We start from the raw sequence: 22259 nt of genomic DNA on the forward strand, positions 1-22259 counted from the left end.
CTAATACTCTTTTTCAGTAAGATGAATAAGACAGTTGTCTGTTTAGCGTATTACATTATAGCTCATTAATAATAATGCAGATAGGGCAGACACTCTAGCCAGCAGCTCATCTGTCTCTTTCAGATGTGCCTTTGACTTTGAGCTCTGATGTTTAACTGGGATATTATGAGTTTCTTCTGTACACTCAGGGAGCGATCAGACACGGAAATTATTCTCTTACTTCATTTTACTAAGACTCTCACTCAGGCTTTTTTTTCCACTTTTTCTCATGCATACTGAAGTAGCAGCAGTCTCTCAGTCTCAGAATAATCTGTCATGGAAACTAGTCTCATGATTTGCTTAGCACTTAAGCATTTTCTCACAGCACAGCCTGGAAGTTTGCCAGAGCAAACTATTTAATTGACCCTTAATGATTTGAGAACTGCGAGTATTCCCTCACATTATTACTGTTTTTCTCGGTGTGGATGCAACCATGACTTTGGTGCCTTTGTGGTTCTGTATTGTTATAATAACAATGACACCACCAACAACAACTGCAATAGTAATAATAGAATGGGATTTTATCCCAAATAATCAGATGTCGTGTCATGCATTCAAATGTTACGTTATTCTGCCATAGCATCTTTACATAGACCTGCCTGACTAGAAAATGGTTTCCTCATAATGTGTATGTGTTTGAAGGATCTGCTGCCTCCCCCTTCTTTAGCAGACAGAACCGATCTGTTGCTACAGACCTTTGAAATGGGAGATGTTTATGGATAAACTTGGTAGCCCTTGATTGACCCTGAGCCATTTTTATAAGCTTGCAGGCTTTTTATTTTCTCCTCAGCTTTAAATTCATGAATATTTAATTGCCTTGTGCCGCCATAGCACAAAATATACTCACATTCCTGTCATAGAAGATGGTTCATGTTTGGCAGGTAGGAGATGATTATTAACTCTGATCACGGAGTGGATCAAGCTTCTTGTCAGTAATAAATGGTGTTTTATGATTAGTTTGCAGCGCAGTACAGCCTTCAGTACGGGTGTACACGCTCCGCCTCTTGAGGCAGACTGCAGCTCCAGTGGTTGTCTCAGACATAACTCTGGTTCGGTGCGTCCTTCTGTTTTTCTCCCTCTGAAGAGTTACAGCACAGAGAGCACGAAATTGACAGAAGATGATCTCCAGTTGTTTAGCTTCTCGTTAGCATTCCGAGGCTTGTCTTGTCCAGGTCAGGCAAGAAAAACAGCCTTCACAGCATCAGACAGAGAATCTGCTAGAATTTAGCTGCTCATTTAACCAGAAAATACCACAGCTGCTCTACAGCTCTAGTTCAGGGGCTCTTCAATAACATATACCGTGCAGGTTGCTTAGGTATGTGTGAAAAGGGATTGATGGGGATTCCTTAAATGCTTCTTTATCACTCAACATCATGTTTACATTTCTGGTATTTGGCAGACGTTCTTATCCAGAACGACTTACAATGTATCTCATTTTTTATATAACTGAGCACTTGAGCATTAAGGGCCTTACTCAGGGCCCCAGCATTGGCAGCTTGGAGGACCTCGGATTCGAACTCCCAACGTTCTGATCAGTAGTCCAATGCCTGAAACACTAAACTACCACACATCCCACCATCATTTTTGATTTTTCACATCAAGACATTCTTCATTCCAAACATTCTCAAGTCACTTTTACCTGCATTGTTATCTATACGGTTGTACAGGGGAAAGTCCACTGCACTGTTATCAGGAAGGCATGATCATTCTACACATTATGTGATTTCCCATTTATTTTCTTCTGAATTTCATTTTCTTTTGAATTTTCTTCTGAATCTTCCTGTTCTCATGTACTAGCCAGCACTCACCTTACTCCGAGACATGCAAAACAATCTGCCTGCTGCTCGTGCTTTGAACACACGCAGAGGAAAGCATTATCTGCCCCATCCACGTACATGACCTCGCAGGCGCTTGCAGCTGCTTAGGGTCACACTGATTTGACGAGGAGAGTGAATACAATCTAAAGTGCATAGCCAGTTTCGCTTCCTAGACTACGGGTATCGATGGATGTGGCATTGTCATTGAAGGCTCCAGACATTAAGGCAAATACCTTGTATTTCAGTTATACACAGTAAAAGTCTTGGAGAGAGCAGTTATGGGCTCCTGTAAATGTGTCGGTTTAAAACTGATATCAGCTGCTGTAAAAGGTTTGTGCGTGTGTGTGCGCACACATGTGTATGCTTGTGCAATTAAGGCAGAATTGCTGACTCGGGCTTATGCGTGTCCTCATAACTCTCAGAGCATTCAGAACGCCACGCTGATAGCACTGACCTTTCAGGAGTTTGCGTTTTCAAAGTCAGACCTGGTATGATTTTATTGTCTCTATCTGTAAAGAAAAAGTCATTTAACACATTAAATAGCTGTTTTTGAGGAAATCAGTTTGACAAGGTGTGCACGTGATATTGGCTTTATCAAATCGTCATGGATGAGGAGAAAATAATTGCACTTTCACAACGTTACATATTCACACGTCAGAAACGGTGTGAAAGTCACCATTGGCAAGGTTTTTTTTTGTTGTTTTTTTTAATTCATACCATAAAGATGAAACACTTCAAAATGTGCATGTCTGTTTGTTCACAGTTACTGATGTGGAGCTCAAGAGGCTGAAAGATGCCTTTAAGAGAACCAGTGGCCTGTCTGCCTACATGACCCAACAGTGCTTCTATAAAGAGGTACTGGGAGATGGCGTTCCACCGAAGGTTGCCGAGGTAAATCATTGTGCCAACACGCAATCACTTTTCTCTCTCTCTCTCTCTCTCTCTCTCTCTCTCTCTCTCTCTCGCTCACTCTCTCTCTCGCTCTCTGTGCTTACCACATCTACCACCAAAATTCTGCCTACCTCTCAGCCCACTTGTTTCTTTCAGTCCCACAGCCAGCCTACCACTTTACTGGTTTGTCACTGCTGCAAATGTTTTGTCAATAATAAACTTCCTGCCTGAGTCATCATGCCCTTTAGCCAAGTATTCTACCCATGATTCTGTGTTGTCCTGCTTACTGTGCCTTTCCATTGTGTGTTCCAACAAAATACTCTTTTCAATGTATTTTTTAATTCACTTCAGTCATTAAGAAATGAATTGACCAAACACATGCTCAACTGGAAAGATGCTATTATAACACTGCCTTCACTATAATGCTGATTGGCATTCATTTTTCCTCATCCCACTCATTTAAGCACCATATCAGACCGTTTTAAGGGTCACGACGTTCATGTTGAATTTGCCATGGAGACATGCCTCAGACAGAAAGTTGGAATCAAATCTTTTTAAGCTCCTGTATATTCCCAGCCCCCCCCACCCAAAAGTTGCCTTGAACAGCCATCTGCAAGTTAATGATGTTCCTCATTAGGACTACAGCGAGCACTCGGTTTTGCGTGACGAAAGGCTTTCATATCTCTAATGCTCAGCTTTCAAATTGCATCTCTTAATGCCCAGGAGCTTGTAATTAGATCTGAAACTACTGCATGGTTGGTCATGTTGCTAGCCGGCTACAGGCAGACTGCATGATGCATGATGCACTGATGCGCCGCCATTGTTTTTTATTTCAGCAGGAAAAAAGAAATGCAGAGGGGGATTCACATTAGTATTGTTTAGTTGGACTTTTACTTCCTTTTTGTAAATTGCTGACTAAACATTAGGTGTGTCCAAAACAGAAGCCTTGATGTCTAAACTGTCTCATGATTCTATGCTTCAGAAAGCAGCTCTGTGATAGCTTTGAAGGAGACTGTAAACAAACTGATTCTGTTCAAAGGCAGGATACTGAGAGAATAGAATAACACTTCCATCTTAAAGAAAGAAAACGGCAAATCACAGCACCGTATGCAGACGCTCAAAAGGAACACGGCTGGAACGTGATTCTCCGTCTAAAAATGTTTCAGCCGCGCTCATAGCCTTGTTTTCGGCATAACTTTGGGTAAAGTCACGGGAGTATCGTTACTCTAATTTTTCGCTCTCCTGCTGGCAGGAGCTGCAGGCAGCTATGTAGCTTGCAGGACAAATTAAGGCTTTGATGAAGAAAACTGGAGTGTACTGGATACAAAGTTTATTAACCATTTAAGTTTATTAGAAAAGATTGCAGCCAAATACAGTCAGAAATAACCTCAGGAGTGGGCAGGATTGGTCAGAATTCCAAGCAGGTGGGAGTGAGATTTGGGGAGAAATAAATAGTCTCGCACACATCTCAAGGTCAGGATAATATTATACAGTGATCTTAGGGTGCCTGAGTGGTAAAGTATTATCATTAGAAAATTACAAGTTTGAATGTTTTCCTGTGGGGTAGCAGGAGATGTAGCTCAAAAAGATTTATACGTTTTAGAGAAAGCATGAGCTACTCATCCTCCACGTTTGGTAGCTGTCATATGATGGAAGAAAGCCAGCTACAGGATTAGGTTTGTTTTTAAATTATGTATTATATTTTTTACTCTTCAACTGCAGATCCTGCATTCAGAAAAATGTCCCTCATGGATCTGTCATAAAAAACGGAAGGGTTTTGTTCATTCACAAACTTGACAGGCTTCAGTTCCCGCTGTAGTCCATTGTTGTCAGAGGAACCACTATCCAAATGCATCATTTCAATGTTGTGTTTTCTGAGCTCACCTATGAAGAACAGTGCTGCAGGAAACAGTTACTGAAATGTTGCCGTCAACCTCAGGTTATTTCCTCAAATGTTTTGGCTACGATTTTAATTTTGAGGATGTGTCTTGTGGATTTTGGTTTAATGGTGAAATTCTTTGCTGCAGAGATTTGAGATGTTGCTTATAAAAAGAAAAAAATCTTGCAGCTACAAATAGCGTGCCATATTGTAGCAGCACAGATATATTTAGAGCTTTCAAAGCCTTGTGAGTTCATCTCTGCCTAGACAGCATGGAATGATTTTATCAAAAGAGTCATCTGTTAACAAGTACACTAACGCTGGGCTGAGATTCAAGCATGCATCTGCGCGTCCTTCAAACTGATGTATTCGTTTAGCGTGTCTAATACAAGGGCAGGGTCAAGAGAGGAAGAAGAAACTGTCAGAACAAAAAGTAAGCAAGTCTTACTTTTCTTATTGCTTAACCTCTTTGGCACCCTTTGTTCAAACACCTGCACACTTGTACTCACACACACACACACACACAACCGCTCTGTATGGGAAGAGGATGCTTGTGTGCCAGGGCTTGGGACAGTTGATCTCCAGCCTCTAGACACAGGGTGACATCTTGCTCTGTGTCCCTGAGTAGGCGGTGACGGTGAGAGGCTGCAGCTCATTCCATCACAGAGATAAATGAGCTGGAGTTAGCCAAAGCAGTCTCATTTAGCTGCATTGACACTTAGGCAGCGAACTGACTGCACCTACTGAGTTTCAAAATCCCATAGTGAATTACGCCATCACTCCCTATCACCTTCCTGCCTTCTGCAGTGGCAGACTTATAAACTGCTCACATTCATCATTTCCTGCTTCACTTCAGCAAGTGGTGATTAAAGGTCACTGAATCATGTGGGGTTTTTTTTTCTCCAGCAAATGCTCTCCAAGCAGTGTTCCATTGTTGTTGTTTTTTTTAAGTCTTATGCTGTACCTTTCTGACGTACTGTACCTATTAGTGTAGGATGTATTATTAACACACAGCTAAATCCCCTTTCACCTGGGATTTCACAACAAGCAGGTGTTCTTTCCTGGAATTGCTGTAGTTCTTACCCAGGGCTCTAGTCAGCTCTGTGGACATTCCCCTCCCATCATACATACACCTATACACACTCTGTCCCATAGCTAATCTCCTCAGAGTTACAGGATAGAGGGAGAGAGGCTGATTCATCCAGCACTCTCACACCAATACAGCAGTTCAACAGAAACAGTCTTCCCAGACAGCCATGCCTGCTCTGGTGGATTTGGGCAGCATTAACCCATAACAGTGCTCATACTGTGAGTAGAAGGCTTCAGTGTAAACGCCTGAAATGGACCATGTAGAGACTTCAGTACTATTATTAGGAGGGCACAGTGGCACAGCTGTAGCATTGCCAAGTCACATATCCAGCATCCCCGGCTCAGTCTAGAGCTCTGGTTACACTCTGTATGGACGTTTGCATATTCTGTCCATGTTCACTTTCTTCCCAGTTCTTTCTATTCCTCCCATTTGCCAAAAACATGCTGGTATGGGATGGACGACTCACTACCCCAGGTTATTGGGACAAGCAGATTTAGTGTCATCAGCTATACATAAATTATTTTTATTTTTTTAAACTCATAGTTGCCAGACTAATAAGAACATTCAGTAGGCTGCACTTGTTTTCTCTTCTCATCCAACAATCAAAAAGAAAAATGGAAAATATCCCTTCTCCCTATTGACTATTACAAAACAAACGCTTTCAGCTGGTTTATGGTGCTTCACACTGGTGCGATGGATCTAGATGCCGAACCAGTGCATACTTCTCGTTCCGAACGCAACTGCCTGCTGCTCTGCACGCATCAGCCGAATCCGACTAGTATGGCAGGGTGACATGGTTCATATTCATAATCAGAAATATGCAAGTATGTGAAAACAACCTGAATAGTGTATTGCAAAGCCATCGTATTACTGGTTCTTACTTTGCGCATTCACCTCATGTTTAGAATAATCAGTAGAAAATGCTGACTCTATCTAGACTCAAAGAATATCTTTTACATTTGATGCAAGAGCAGAAAAGTAGATTTCATTTTGGGCTGTGACTTGCTGATTGTTTGTCAAGGACACAACCACAGCATACTGTATTAGAAAAGTTTTGATGTGTGTCCGATGGCTGGCCGCACACAGTCAAATGGTATTCATTTACTCCTTGGTTATTAATGCCATCGTACTACATTACATTAACTACCCCTTAACCCTAAGTTACCTTTTATTCAGGCTAACCAAAGCATGGCACTGGGTATCTAATCTATCTGTCTCTCTCTCTCTCTCTCTCTCTCTCTTTATCTATCTATCTATCTATCTATCTATCTATCTATCTATCTATCTATCTATCTATCTATCTATATCTATCTATATCTATCTATATCTATCTATCTATCTATCTATCTATCTATCTATCTATCTATCTATCATGATTTCTCCACCCCTACAGTGGGTTATGGGCTAGGCTTAATTGCTTCTAGGTGTTTGTGTGTAAGCATGGGGCATAAATTGGTGCATTTCCAGTAGATGAATTAAGGAGTAGTCAGAATGGAATTGTGCCCTGCATCCTGCTTTTTAGCGGACTGATTTTTCATGTGTTCAAAACATTGTAAAAATGTTTTCAATTCACTGATTGTTTTACATTTGAGTGTCTATACACTGTTGTATTTTTCTATTCTCTATAGGTGATCTACAACTCATTTGGAGGCACGCCAAAAGGGCTACACTTCAACAATCTTATTGTCGGCCTGGTGCTGCTGACGAGAGGACGTGATGAGGAAAAAGCCAAATGTAAATGTGTACCTTTGATTGCGTATATGCCTATATATCTTCTTTAAGAGCTGTTTGGTTTATATAAACCATTTTTATACGATTAAGCCAGAAGTGTGCAAGCATTTAGAGCTCCATATTCCATTGCGTTCGGGTCCCAGTGGGTGTGCCACAATGCCTTTTAAAAATAGCAGCCTAGCAGCCTGCCTGAAGTCAGCATATTCACGTATCTACTATAAACTTCCTTTCTTATTAAAATAAGCCTGAGCAGGCTCTTCTGTGTCATAAAGGAACACAGATATCTGCAGCTTCTAGCAGCGTATGATGTCAGGCATTTAAGTGTAGTATGGAAGCCCTGGGATTTCTCTGCAACTGTGCAAGCTAATGTTCCTTGCTGATGTCGTGTCCCTGCAGCACAACGTTACAGCGTGACAGCTGTGATTGATATGCACACTGTCTGTACAACTTTGATAAGAATTGTGCTCTGTGTCTTTTAGGTTTTTTTTGTTTTTGAGAGAGATTGATTAGTGTCCTCTGGGTCTTCTGTCCTCAGATATTTTCAGCTTGTTCGCCAGTGACTCGGGCAGCTACGTGGTGCGAGAGGAAGTAGAGAGCAGGCTCCGTGCTGTGGACGGGGAAGTCCCACCCTCACTGAGGAAGTGCTTCTTAGAGGTCAGAGCATTTCAGGCTGCATTACAGTCCCTCACAGATTGACTAGCCAACCTCTGTGATTGATTTCTCACAAGCAAGGTCTTAACTCTTCAGTGCATGTCAATATCACCTCATCAAATTGCCTGTTGGGCTCAGAAGCTGCAGCGACTCCTGCTCTCCCAATCAGCACCTGCCAAGAAATCAGCCCGAGGTTGACAAGGAAAGCAGGAGGACAGAACGAGCACTCCAAATGTTCTAAAACAAAAAAAAATTGCAGCTGACAACAAAATGCAAATTAAAGACTCTTGTTTCACTGTAATCATCTTTTCTTTTCTCCTCTTTCCTTTGAGAAGACACTGGCTAACTTAGAAACTGTAAGAATGAAGATGGAGCTTTTTGAATATTTTATTTATTTATTTATTTTACCCTGTTGGAACTAAATATAGATCTATGTAGCTTTCCAGCTTAATAAACCTCTCTCCTCTGTCAAGCGCCTTGGAGGAGTAACGCCCAACTGAGAAAGTGCAAGTGTTTACTCAGTTTATCATTTTGTAGCAACAAGGTCATTTATTGATACTCTGCCAAGTGTCCCTTCCTTCTCTGAGATCTGAACACTTTGTGTGTGTGTGTGTGTGTGTGGTCTTTTTTATTAACATGTTCTGACTCTCAGTTTTGACAGTTTTTAACTACTATTTAAAAAACTTGTGTGGTTTACTTTTAGCCACTAAGGTTAAGGTTATTTTTATGTGTAGACATAGCATTAATTAGCTGGATTAATAATTATGTCATTTGAAAGCTCTTACAAGGATAGTAAGGTGTGTGTGTGTGTGAGAAAGTGTGGGAGTATGTGTGAGAGCAAGAGGGATATTATTGGAGATTGTCTAACGAAGAAGCATCACTGTCAGTGTATGTGTGCTGTTGGCAACAATTTTCAATCCTATTTACTGATGTCTTTCTCATAAATCGAAATGTAGATACCACTAATCACCATTTCTACTGAAACACCGGCCCGTCGAGCATTTTTTTCCTCCTGCTGTCTGTGCGTCTATAATGAATTGTATTTTGAAGCCATAGATCTTTTCCTCTTGTCATTCTTGATCTATTATCGAGGTCAGGTTGACATGCTCAGCATTTTTTTTTTACATGCTACAGAGCATGGAAAGATGTTAATTACTTAGTTTTATTATACATTGCACCTGTAGCATAATAAACACAGTCGTATTCGTTATGTTTAATGTTTCCACTGTTTATAAGGAATAAAAACAAATTGGCACATACTGTTATAATGAAATCATCAGGTTAGTTCCTGTTATCAGTTACATTTCCGCAGCCGGAAAAAGCACAAAGAAACCACAAAAGGTCCTTAAAACTACCCCTGTGGTATAAAGCAGCTTTACCTTTGTTACAATGTGCTCAAGTAAATCTTATAAACCCTTATAATTTTTTATAAGGACATTTTGTTTATAAAATAGGGACAGGGTTTTAAATATGTTTATTGATAGCCATACTGTGAATGAGCTGGTGTTATAGAAAATGAATGAATTATGTTTAACATTGCTGTGGTTTAGGTATATAATAAACAAACCAATAGAAATATTCAAGGATTAAAAAGGCATCAATGTCTCCACACATATATGTGACAGTATTTATATTTATTAAAGTTAATATCAACCTCATTACGATTTCCCTTAATACTGTCAGTGATGATTAACAACTACTGTAATATTCACTAGATCATTTTATTTACCCCTTTACACTAGTAGAGGTGATTCTGCACTTGTAACCTGTTTTGACACCAGCATGCTGAATTCTGCATGCACTGACACACTGACGGATGCTGTCTTCCTGCGTATCTCTGGCAGGGTGAAAAGGTGAATTATGAGAAGTTCAAGAACTGGCTTCTTCAAAACAAAGAGGCGTTCACCTTCTCCCGCTGGCTGCTCTCTGGCGGTGTGTGTGTCACCCTGACTGACGACAGCGACACACCCACCTTCTACCAGACACTGGCCGGAGTCACACACTGTAAGTGGCACTGCCCAGTACAGACATCAGGGTGCAGTACCGTTATATATTAAACACCAGCTTAAACCTCCTCAAGAGGTATAAAAGGACTGCAGTGTTTCGGAATGTGTCTGCATGTTTTGCATATGTGTATAACTTTAGAGCCACCTTGTCAGTAGTAGCTTTGGTTGAACTCTGGGACCGTGTTTATCAATGAGGCTTTTTGATTCTGAAGCCGATCAAGTGTAAGCAAATCCTGCCTCCTGTCCGTCATGTATGGGCTCGAGATTTCCGTCTGCACAGCACTGCCATTGACATCAGAAGCCACTTCAGGAAGGTCAGAAAGTTACAGATAGAAGAGGGTGAGTCAGAATAGACATTTCTAAAATGGAAACATTGGAACATGTTGCTGCTCATATCTACAGCGACTGAACAGTTGAACACAGTTATGCTGAGATGTACATGAAGTTGTACTGTTCATCATAATGAATTAAACTTTATGACTGAATTGCATTGTAGTATTGATAAACAGTAACATTTTCAATTTTAGAGGCAACTAGGCAATTTTTGCTAATAGTGTAGTAGGTGGTAGCTTAGTAAGCTTCCTAGATGAAACTACGTTTTTTCCAAAACAACTTTTTAAAGCATCTTGCCCATTACTTTTTAAAGGGTGTTGCTTTTTATTTAATCTTCCTTTGGTGATGAGAAACCTGTAACCTCCTCGTTCAGGCATGACACCCGTTTGTTTGAATAGACAACAACAAAATATTTGCTTTCACTTGTTATTACTTTGTTTACTACCCAGCCCGCCATGTTTGATAGACAGCCTGAGTGTTCCAGGCAGTTTCTCAGAAGCACCTCTGATAAAGCATAAACCAGACTTTATTCTCTAACACACATCAAGCATCAGTGACTCTCTCTTCTGCTGGGAAAGAGGCGTCTGAGTGTGATAATAGCAAGTGACAGGCTCCACTTCCCACTTGCTGAACACATACCCAGTCCTATTGAGAGGAGGGGGACATTACCCTGCAACGCTGCAGCTGTCACCACCACCCAGCTATTACCCACTGCCTGACACTCAGGGGGGAAATGACTGCATTCGCTCTCCTCTCATCCTCCTTCAGACCGCCTCCCTCCCAACCAGCCTGCCAGCCCAGACAGCACCACGTTTCAACCCTGGGTTTTTATGACCCTGCTGGCCATATCACGGCTGGGACATTTGCATACTGGGACTGCTACTTATGCAGTCACTCTGTGCTTTTTTCTGCACTGAAATAGTAATGTCGATCGGGGAGGGCAATATGATAAAAATATCACATAAGACGCCAAACTGACAGCAAATCAGCAGTGATGCATAAAAAATGTAAATCTAGAATTGAGTTCTTCCTCTTCAACCTCACCAAATAAAAAAAAAAAAATTGTCTTCATGGACTTTGCATTGTGTACAGGGGCGTCATCATACTGGAACAGGTTTAAGCTTTGTCCTTTAGTTCCTGTGAAGAGAAACTGTAATGAACCGATCATAAGCTCTAAAGCATACAAGAGCTTTAGCATAGATTATTTGTATAAATATGCATTCTCCTGTAATTTAGACTAGTGATTAAAGGAAGCTCTCTACTGATCTATTAACAAAAAAAATGCAATGCAAATATTTTCATTGACCAACAACTTAAATTTCTAGTGTATTAATCAGGTGTGCAGATTTAAAATAGTATAGATTGTTGGTGTGGAAAGAAAATCATTATTTGGTGATTGACTATTCCACAGGCCAGTACAATCAATAAACTGCACTTTAAGGCATGATTGGATTCCCAGCTGTAGCGACGCCGGAATGTTCAATGCTCATCACATAAGATGAGTAGGAAAATGCACAGCTGGCTTATTCTTGCAAAATGTCCATGTCCCCATCCATTAGTTTTGTACTGTTTTATATTTTTGTTACTATAAAAAGAGATGTGAGCTACAAAAACAGCTGGGTTGTGCTAATAGGCAGATATATTTAGATTGAGTTTAATTTGTTAATCAGGGACAGAGCTGGAAAGATCCAAAACCAATCAGAGAGCAAACCTGAGAGACTCTGTAATCTTCTGCCTGCTCTTATCCTCTTAACTAAGCAAGGTGTGTGTGTGTTTAGCATGAAGCCACCGTGATCTCGATGCATGTATCTCCACACACCTCAGACTTGTAGCAGGCCTTGATGGACAGGGCAATGGGTGATGTACTGCAATCTAGACAAAAGCCCAGGTCAAAGATTTGCCTGGTGATGGTGAATTTTTTTTTTTTCCCCTCAATGTGATGGTGTCCTGTGTGGAGTTTATTATGGTCCATACCTGAGCCGTGACATGTGCGGTGGAACATGTTATGGTTCCTCTGTTGCCATTCTAACAGAGTTGCTCCTCTAGGTGGGTACTGCCTCTGGCTTTCTGATGGAACAAAAATAAGTTACACCTGTAATTACAGGCTTCAGAATACTTTCTAGTAGGTCTAATAGTAACTATTATAGCCATCATTATGTTTATTTACATTTGGAAGGCAAATCTCTTGATCTCAATTTGTATTTTTTGTCTAAATTAATGCTGTTTTGCACATCACTGTTGTTGTTGGAAGGTAACTTTCCTGTTTTAGATGCTAAGATGTGCTGCGCATCACCAACCCTGTTATTTGTGCTCAAAGTTATAGAAAACAACCCTAGGTTTGGACATGTAGCAGAACTGATTGGCAAAATGGGTATTAGCAGTGTAAATGGATATGACCTGAGGCTGAAGGATGATGTTCAATACATGACACAGAAGGACAGAATTGTCTTGACGGCCATTACTAGCTGTTATTACTGATGGTGTGCATGAAATGAAAGGCACACTTTGTCAGTCAGTCTGCAATGGAGAAGCCATGCATACTACTCAACCTGGTACTCATTTCCACTAGATCCAGTTTACTGCTTAAACTAACCACAGTTTCTTCCAAGCACTCAGCAACCTGCACCATTTATTAATTGGCTAGATGTTTGTGTTTAATCACAAACTCTGTGGTTAAGTGTGGGAAAGTGGCAGCTGTGTTGCTCATCATTAAACGGGCTGCTGGCGAGTTGTAAAAATGGACATTTGCTTTTACAATGCTTTCTGAATTATTAAGGTCCTTAATTCTCAACTGCTTCTTTAACCATGCCTGGAAGTGTCCACTGGTTGGTCTGTAGCTTGCTTAATTTGCTGGCTGCTTTCGCCTGTGCTCTCTCTCTCTCTCTCTCTCTCTCTCTTACTGTTTACTCTGTCCTGGCTGAAGCGTTAATAAGAAGTGTACGCAATGGAAATTAAGACCAGAGAGAGATTTGAATGAAGCATGATGTTGGCAGACAAATGTGATATACGTGGAAATGTTTTGCTTTATCAACCTTATGTATGGTTCTGCTTTACAGAGGACTGGTGGCATGGATAGCACAATCCTATTAGCCTAAGCCTAAGATTATTTTGATGAAGGGCGAGTCATCCTAGGGCCTCTTATCCTGCTTCATTGCTCTATATGGGCATTATGGGCCCAGTCATTTCACCTAGTAGTAAACTCCAGGATCTTACATAATGATCCTTATAGCCGCTGTCACCTTATTATTTTTATTGTTTCCGATATTATTTTCATAATTAGCTTTTTAAATCAACTAGAAGTGATTTAGAAGTGATGAAGCTTGCATAGTGTATTTACTTGTATAAAAACAAGAGCACTGTAGCTTGAGAGCTTTACAGGATATATATATTTCTTGAATTCAGTCATAATGACTATCAAAAAGCAAATGATTGATTTAACATTTATGGTTTTTTTAAGTTCTGTATGAAAGACACTCTGGAATATTCAGGGGCATTAAAAATATATATATATATATATATATATATATATATATATATATATATATATATATATATATATATATATATATATATATATATAATTTTATAGGTTGTCCCTGTGCTGAAATGAAGGTTACCACAACCCATAAAGAAATCCTTACACAATGTTTGTGGTTTTGATCTTTTGCAGTAGAAGAATCAGACATTATTGATTTGGAAAAGCGCTACTGGCTTCTGAAAGCTCAATCCAGGACTGGACGCTTTGACTTAGAAACCTTTGTTCCTCTGGTGTCACCCCCTATTCATGCATCACTAAGTGAAGGTAATGTAAAATTTATGAATGCTGGTTTTAAGACTCTATTGGATTGTTACCCAGAGACAATGGGCATCCAATATACACCCTGAAATGCATCCACCTGTTCAATTTCAAGAAATTTCATGCTTCAGTAATGATGTTGGCTTTAGAAGATGGGAATTACGTTTGCATATAGCTCAATATATTTTAAAAGTGAGACATCCTGAACTGTCCAATTATTTTCAGAGTTAATCTGAGCCCTGACATTTTCTCCCATTTTGCAGGCTTGTTTCATGCCTTTGATGAGAATCGGGACAATCACATAGACTTTAAGGAAATATCATGCGGGCTCTCTGCATGCTGCCGAGGACCTGTGGCTGAGAGGCAGAAGTGTAAGCTGCACCATTTGGTTTTTAAGTTGATTTAAAACAATCGACAGCAGAGCAGCCCTTTTCACCAAAGGTCATTTATTTAATGCCTCTTGTTTTGGTTATAGGATCTTTTCATTAAGTAAGCAACCGTGCACCGCAATTATTTAATTAGTGAAAACATGATTAGATTTTTTTTTTCCCCCTATTGTTTTCACTGGGACTTGCAGATGGTGATTATGATGGTAATCTTGATGTTTTTTTAATTACTAAAGCACTCCTTCTTGTCCAGTTTGTTTCAAAGTGTTCGACGTAGATCGTGACGGAGTTCTGTCTCGAGATGAGATGCACAAGATGGTGGTGGCCTTACTGGAAGTGTGGAAGGACAACCGCACTGATACTCTCCCGGTAAGCTATAAAACTTACCGCTACTTTCTTGTTGCCTGATTTGGTTTTGAAATGTTTTTTTTGGGAACAGGTTTAGTTTAGTGTACTCTTTAATTTTTATTTGGCTTACAAATAAGATGATCTTCCTCATTTAAAAAGTATTTTTTATTTAGCCTGACATGCTTTTGTAGAGTGTAAACGAGAACGGCTAGTTTTCACTGCTTTGCTCTTATCCGTTATCTAGACTTCATTTGTTTGTCAGTTAATTTTGTACTTCCTTCCTTTTGTAGGAACTGGAATCCAATGTTTCTGATATTGTTGATGAAATCCTTACGATACATGACACTACAAAAGTATGTAATATTTTTTTTATTTTCACAATTTGCTTGGTTTTGAATTAGTGAAATGCAATGTAAGCTCATTTACTGCTGTGTCTGTGTCTCTTGCCACACAGCAGGGACACCTAACACTAGAAGACTATCAGATATGGAGTGTGAAGAGTGCCCTGGCAAGCGAGTTCCTCAACCTGCTTTTTCAGGTATCAGGGACTGTTGCACATATATCTGCCATTTTCATGTGCTCATACTGTATATGTGACATATTTCTTCTTCTTGGTTTTAAGTGTATGTCATGTTGTCGCACTAATCAGGTTTGTCACATAGTCCTGGGCCTACGGCCTGCTACGCCCAAAGAAGAAGGCCAGATCATTAGGTGAGTACAGCCTAAAGGGGCATGAAATCTACCAGCAGTGTCCTTTGCTAAACCTCATCATCCCTAAGCTCTCTGTTGGCCACAGTGCTGTGTTAAAATGGGTTTTCATGGATTGCATTGCATATTGCATCCTCTCTTGGTGATAATTATATTCATAATTAGTAATGACTTGATTACGACACATTGTCTAGACACCTATTACATTAGCTTAATTTCTCTATAGCACTATATTCAGTTGAGCAATGTTCTCTTCTGAACAGCAGTCACATTGGTTCTTGGTCAGAGTGAAGCAAAGTTGAGCTGGTTATAATCTGTACTGGTGTAATGTGTCTTCATAGGGAATAAAGTAGCACCTTGACTAGCTAGCTAATCTACAGCTGTGGCCCATCCAATATAAGTCAGATGTGGTCTCTATGTAACAATTAGCCGTCTTTGTTTTTGTTATCTTGTGCTTTGAAGGTTTTCTGAACGTTTAACTGCATGTACTCTGAAGGTGAAATCAACACATTTTCTCATTCGAGTGAACTGATGTAACTTTTTTTGCTTGATCATTTTATTCAATATAACCACTATTTTAAAGGTTCACTTTGAATACACCTAATTACAGTGTGTGTATATATATATATATATATATATATATACTAAATGATATATTAAATGACAAAGGTTTTGTTTGTTTTATTAGTTTTGGCTTATTAAATTTGTAATGTTCCTTGTTTTGCAGTGTAAAAGCTGGTATGAATTACCTGTTAGTGATTTGTATTTCCGTTATTGCATTACTATATTATTTGATATAATGTAAATGTTTGGGTATTTCTTAACATACTTGTGTATCTGTAGATGGAGCTTGTGTATTTTTGTGTATTGTGACTTTTTGGAGCTTCTGTGCGTGTTCACAAAATCGGACTGTTTTGAGCTGAGCTTTAATTTAGAAAAAGGTTTTCCTTTTAGTTAATGAGTTCCACAACGACATGTGTGTGTGCTCATGTGCATGCATGTGTGTGCATGTGCGCACGCTCATGTGTGTTTGTTTGTATGCACTCAGGGGATGGCTCGAACGGGAGAGCAGACATGGCCTGCAGCCGGGCCAGAACTGGTTCCTCATCTCTATGCAGTGGTGGAAATTGTGGAAAGACTACGTTAAATATGTGAGTGACATTATCAAGAGAAGAATCAGCGATTCTGCCGAGACAATATTATGCTGAAATCAGTAAAGGCTACTGTACACTAATGTGTGATCATTTTCTTTATGTCTAAAGGATAATAATTCCATAGTGGTGGAGCAGCCGGGTATGCTGGGCAATGGCAGGAGGACTCCTCAGTCCACACCATCTGCTGAATCAGCCCTGAGCAAGACTGGAACAGTGGCACGATCTCTTAGCTCTCCAGGAGAAAAGTCTCCGAAAAGCAATTGGGAGGTTTCAGACAGTACCCCTAACAGTAAGAGTGTGCTTATTGTTAGCTATCAAGTAATATGGCAGCTGTTTGTGGCTCTTTGTGCTATTTTAGGCTCATATTATTGTTTTTGTAAGTGGAACATTTTAAATGAAGTCTGTTTCTGTTAGTGGGGTTTAATATAATCTACAGTCTAATCAACAGTCTGCGTTAAAATTTCCAAATGTAAAAAGAATAAAATACAAACAAAACAGCATTTCTGTGCAGGCTTACTGTATTATATTAACCCATATAATGTAATTTTAGATCATTTGTCATCGCATTTGATGAGTTAACATTACAGAAGGAGTAATGCGCTGATCTGCAGTGCACTGATTAATATCCGCCGACTGAAATTCTGTCTCAGCTATTCTCAGCGATGCTGCTCTTTTGATGTGATGTAGTTTCCCATCATTATTTCCTATAACTCTTCTCTACTCTGTAATCCAGCTACATCATTGTACCTATGTTTTGCCCAGACCTGCCTTTCACTGCAGCTCCTGTTTCTAACTGAAAGTGTTTGTTTGCATGCTTATACTTTATGAAAGGTTGACATGACGCATAACAACGTGTGTATTGTGCCTCTGGCAATCTCTGTTGCGTTGATGCGACAACAGCATCCCGTTGGTGTTTTACTGCTTTATGGTAGCTTTGGCATGTGATAAACAATGCCACAAGACTGTAATTTAAGTATTTTTTTTTTCTGACAAAACATATGTACCGTTTTCTCAGAACATTTTTACATATTGACAAACAATTTATCTGCTGAAGTTAAATAGTAAAAAAGTTTTGTCTTGGAAGCATTTTGAATAAATTGCTAGATGGCAAACATTTAAAATAGCATTTTTTTTTTTTGGCAAAAACATTACTTGGATGGACAGCTTTGAGATTATCATTAATAAAAGTCAGCATATTAATTAAAAGTCAGCAGATTTGGTACACGATTCTTGTTCTCATTCAACATCATACCACGATGTTAGAAAAGAAAATCCAGCAACTGTAAATGATGTTATTGGCATTGAACCAAAGATATTCTAAGACCAGTGCTAACCCTTTTGTGATCTGTGCGTTATTGTTCTAATCTGCATTATCACTTAGTAATCTGTCATCACATCACTTATAATTTATACCATCAATCTTACAATCTGTCGTCACTGCAATAGTCTACATGCCCAATGTTATGATCTGCACAATTGCAGTTATCTACGTCATCACTCTTAAAAATCGCATTATCACTCTTTTAATCTGTTCTGTAGCTGTTATAATCTGCCTTATCACTGTAGTAATCTGTCATCAATGTTATAAGATGGATCATCCACTTGTCCACCCAGTTGGTCTGCTTATATAATCATGAGATATTTGGATGAAAATACGGTTTTAATAATTCTAACTGCTTTCCCATTACATTTGCTAGGTCTGCATAAATACTGCTGATCAACCATTTTGTTCATATGTAATCAAATGGACATTAAGCTATTGTCTTAGATTGTTGTCTAGTCTGTTGTCAGTGTGCCTAGAAGTGTAGGAGATGAATATCTAATATAAGCAGTTTGGGACTTCACCACAAATCAACCACTGATCGTTGTGTTCTTAGTATTAAGTTACTTAATCATCAGAAATCTTGTCTGTTATCCCTTCCTCAGGTCAGCTGCCACACGTGAGCTCATCAGCCACGGACATCTGCTTTTCTCGGCAGCACAATGTGTTGGATAACAATAACCAGTGTTTCTCTACTGCCAATGGCCACCTACCCAACCACCTGTCTGCACAGAGGCCAGGTGCCATCGACAACCAGCCCTTAGTCACCACTGACCCCATAAAGGTCTGATTGTGTTGTATGATAAAACCTTTGCATGTATAACCCCTTGTTATGCATCTTACAACAGAAGAGTCATATAGTTGTTGAAATGTCAAGTAAAATTTTTGATAAAAAAAAATAAAAAAATAGCTGTAAAAATGTTTGTTTTTTCCTGTGGTTATATTTATTCTAAAATTAGCTATGGGACATGACCTCTTTGACACCATAGAAAGAAGTTGTTATAAAGCACCAAACTTCATCAAGTATCATTGGAACTACAATGGGAATCATGTGTTGGAATCTGGTGTAATGAGTTTTTTCACTATAAACCCTGTCAAACAGCTGTCAGAATCAACAGCTGGAAAATTGGCAATTTCCTCAGTACCCAAATGCTTTCAGAGTGTTTATAGCAGGAGCTGTGCATGATTGACAATTTACAATTTTATTACTGCCATATTTCAGTGGAATTTTGGAGAGAAGATGATATGTTGATATTTTATGACATCAAATTGCATAGTGAGAAACTCATAATATTTTAAAGCGGCAGAGTGTCAGACTGCAATGACTCAATGTGTGAGGCCCAATGTGTTATTGCTTTTATTGTTGAAAGTTTTTATACTCTGTAATAACACCTTGTCCTCTAACTGACTCTCATACTGTCAGGCCTGATTATATGCCATTATTCACTGCACTCACAACAAATAAGCCTTTTAAAATGTGCTAGATTTCATCTCACTCTGTTGGCAATGAAATGATTCAGCAGGTGGACTGCTGCCCCTGGTGTTGGTTTACTTCAAATAGTTGACATTTAAATGGTCATTTATCAGGGCAACCTGCATCCTCGTGGCTATTATGATAAGCAGACAGCATGTTTGCTTTTTTCCCCCTTCAGGCTCCCACGTTAACCATGGAAGGAGGGCGTCTGAAGAGACCCGTGAACCTGATGGCTGGCCGGGATTTTGAGACCGTACCAGAGCCAGTATGGCGGGCACTCTACCACTGGTACGGTGCCAACCTTAGCCTGCCCAGACCGGTATGTGTGCCAGCCTTCATCAGTAAAACTATACAAATCTTCCCATGTTGGTTGTATATCCTCACTGCTTTTTAGAGCCTTTTATTAAACATTTGTACAACAAAAATGGGCACTATGCACCTGTTATTGCTATGCATATATTGGTAAGAAAAATTAAAGTGAATTATCCATACACTTTTCTTCTGTTTGTCTGCCTGAAGGTGATCAAGTCGGTCATCACAGACCAGCCAGAGTTGGAGCTCTTCCCCCGTTATTTGCTCTTCCTACGTCAGCAACCGGCCACACGCACCCCCCAGTCCAACATCTGGGTTAACATGGGTATGAGCAGCCTGCGAATGTTCCCTCCACACTTTCCCCGAGGTAATGTAAGCCTGCAGCAAGAGAGTGGCTCCCTCCACCGTCCTGGGGCAACCTAATCTCCTAAAACACTCCTAAAGGGGATTTGGCACAGCAAGTGCAACATAGTCTGACTGGCAGCACAAAAAAAAATCCCCAATCCTGTTCAATTCTAGCACCTATCTCTGCCTGCTTTTTGCATACCTGCTGGTGAGCTCAGACTGAAGCCCTGTATGTTTGTTTAACAGGCATTAGATACGATTTGGTTATGGAGCTCATTATCGGGTTTCCTGAAAAGCACTAAGTGAAGGAGGGACACATAGCACAGCGCTAACCTAATTGTGCAGCACTGAGGCTGTGTGATACTGAGCATTAGAGCTCCACTAATCTTATTTTAGCTATCTGATGCCTGGCTGTAGCAGGGTTTGTTACATGGTTTATCTCTCAGTCACAACTCTGCTCCTCCTGTCAGATGGGTTGCTGTGCATTCTGGGAAGAATTGGGTGCTTCTGTCCAATTGACTGCTTCTGTCTATGATCTTGCAAAGGGGATTAAGGGTTTGAACTAAATATTAATCAGCACTGCTATACTTATACTTACCTTGTTTGTCTTTGTATTTGTGGGGTGCTTTTGGCTTTGTGTGCATCTCTTTTATTCCCCCAGACTAATGGTTACTCAGTCCCTTTAAAATCACCTTTGCCCTTTCTTGCTGCTACTTACAGCTTAATATATCCTGTGCTTTTTCTGTGGTGTATATTGTATCTGTGATAGGGTATGTTCACATCCTTCAGGTGTTTAAATGAAGAAAGTAAGAAGGTCCTTTTAATAGAGATATTTGATATATAGAGGTATACACTGTATATAGTATACCCCTGGTTAACACAATATATTCACACTTCTCTCACATCTCTCCTGTAAAATGGGGGACGTGGTAGCTCAGTGGTTAAGGTGGTAAAGCGTTGAACTACTGATCAGAAGCTTGTGAATTTGAAGCCTAGGACCACCAAGCTGCCAGTGCTGGGCCCTTGAGCAAGGCCCTTAACCCTCAATTGCTCAGTTGTATAAAATTAGATAAAATGTAAGTCTCTCTGGATGAGGGCGTCTGCCAAATGGCGTACATGAAATGACAAACCTCTGAGTACAGTATAGCAGCACAGCAAGGTTTCATGGTTTTTTGCAATGGATATTCTTTACTGACTTGACTGAGTGTTAAAGACATGCCTTTTTTCCCACCCTCCCACAGGTAACATGCCATCCCCGAATGCCCCACTGAAGCGTGTGCTGGCATACACGGGTTGTTTCAGCAGGATGAGCACCATTAAGGACATCCACGAGTACCTGTCACAGAGGTTACGCATCAAAGAAGAAGACATGCGCCTCTGGCTCTATAACAGCGAAGTGAGATTCTTTGTGGCTTTCCTATGCTCTAGCACAGTGCTCTTTCCTTACCTTATTAATATGCATTTACATATCACTTTTAATTATTTTACTGAATGTTAATCTATGGTCAAGTATGTTACATGTACATTGCATGTAGATTGTATGTTTCATGGCATTGCTATTAACTCCTAAAATCCTGTCCTTAGAATTACCTCACTCTGCTTGATGATGAAGATCACACTTTAGAGAGTTTGAAAATAGAGGATGAGCAGCATTTAGTGATTGAGGGTATGTCCGTGGCTTTATCTCTCTCCTAATTCACGTTTATCCTGCTTCTACATGTTAAAGAAAAAATTGCAAGAAAATATACTCTTCTTTTTGTACCTCACTAGTTCGAAACAAAGACATGAGCTGGCCAGAGGAAATGTCTTTCATCGCCAACAGCAGCAAAATAGACAGACACAAAGGTAACATTCATAGGTCGTGGAAGACTTTATCAAAGATCTGTGTGTAGTGTTTTTCACTCCATAATAATTTTCCTATGAAAGTAGATTATTAATTAGAGTTTATGGAGCACCATGGCATGCCGAAACAGTGTGA

At 39.9% G+C, this 22259-nt stretch overlaps 1 protein-coding gene across 2 annotated transcripts in view; it reads left to right on the top strand.

Annotated features, from left to right (window-relative positions):
- usp32 (ubiquitin specific peptidase 32) overlaps positions 1–22259 on the top strand; it is a 39932-nt gene that overhangs the window by 7161 nt on the left and 10512 nt on the right. Inside the window, exons 2-19 of one of the 2 annotated variants that reach the window (XM_058413660.1) lie at positions 2620–2747; positions 7345–7450; positions 7983–8101; positions 9943–10102; positions 14108–14239; positions 14497–14604; positions 14873–14988; positions 15258–15320; positions 15422–15505; positions 15617–15678; positions 16724–16826; positions 16938–17118; positions 18756–18934; positions 19803–19943; positions 20144–20303; positions 21523–21677; positions 21866–21947; positions 22052–22126. In XM_058413660.1, coding sequence (XP_058269643.1) covers positions 2620–2747; positions 7345–7450; positions 7983–8101; positions 9943–10102; positions 14108–14239; positions 14497–14604; positions 14873–14988; positions 15258–15320; positions 15422–15505; positions 15617–15678; positions 16724–16826; positions 16938–17118; positions 18756–18934; positions 19803–19943; positions 20144–20303; positions 21523–21677; positions 21866–21947; positions 22052–22126 — 2154 coding nt within the window. The remainder of the gene's footprint in view (positions 1–2619; positions 2748–7344; positions 7451–7982; positions 8102–9942; positions 10103–14107; positions 14240–14496; positions 14605–14872; positions 14989–15257; positions 15321–15421; positions 15506–15616; positions 15679–16723; positions 16827–16937; positions 17119–18755; positions 18935–19802; positions 19944–20143; positions 20304–21522; positions 21678–21865; positions 21948–22051; positions 22127–22259) is intronic. The other variant, XM_058413661.1, reaches the window with a different exon arrangement.

This window comes from Hemibagrus wyckioides, linkage group LG17 (assembly GCF_019097595.1).
Source record: "Hemibagrus wyckioides isolate EC202008001 linkage group LG17, SWU_Hwy_1.0, whole genome shotgun sequence".
NCBI classification, from domain to species: Eukaryota; Metazoa; Chordata; class Actinopteri; order Siluriformes; family Bagridae; genus Hemibagrus; species Hemibagrus wyckioides.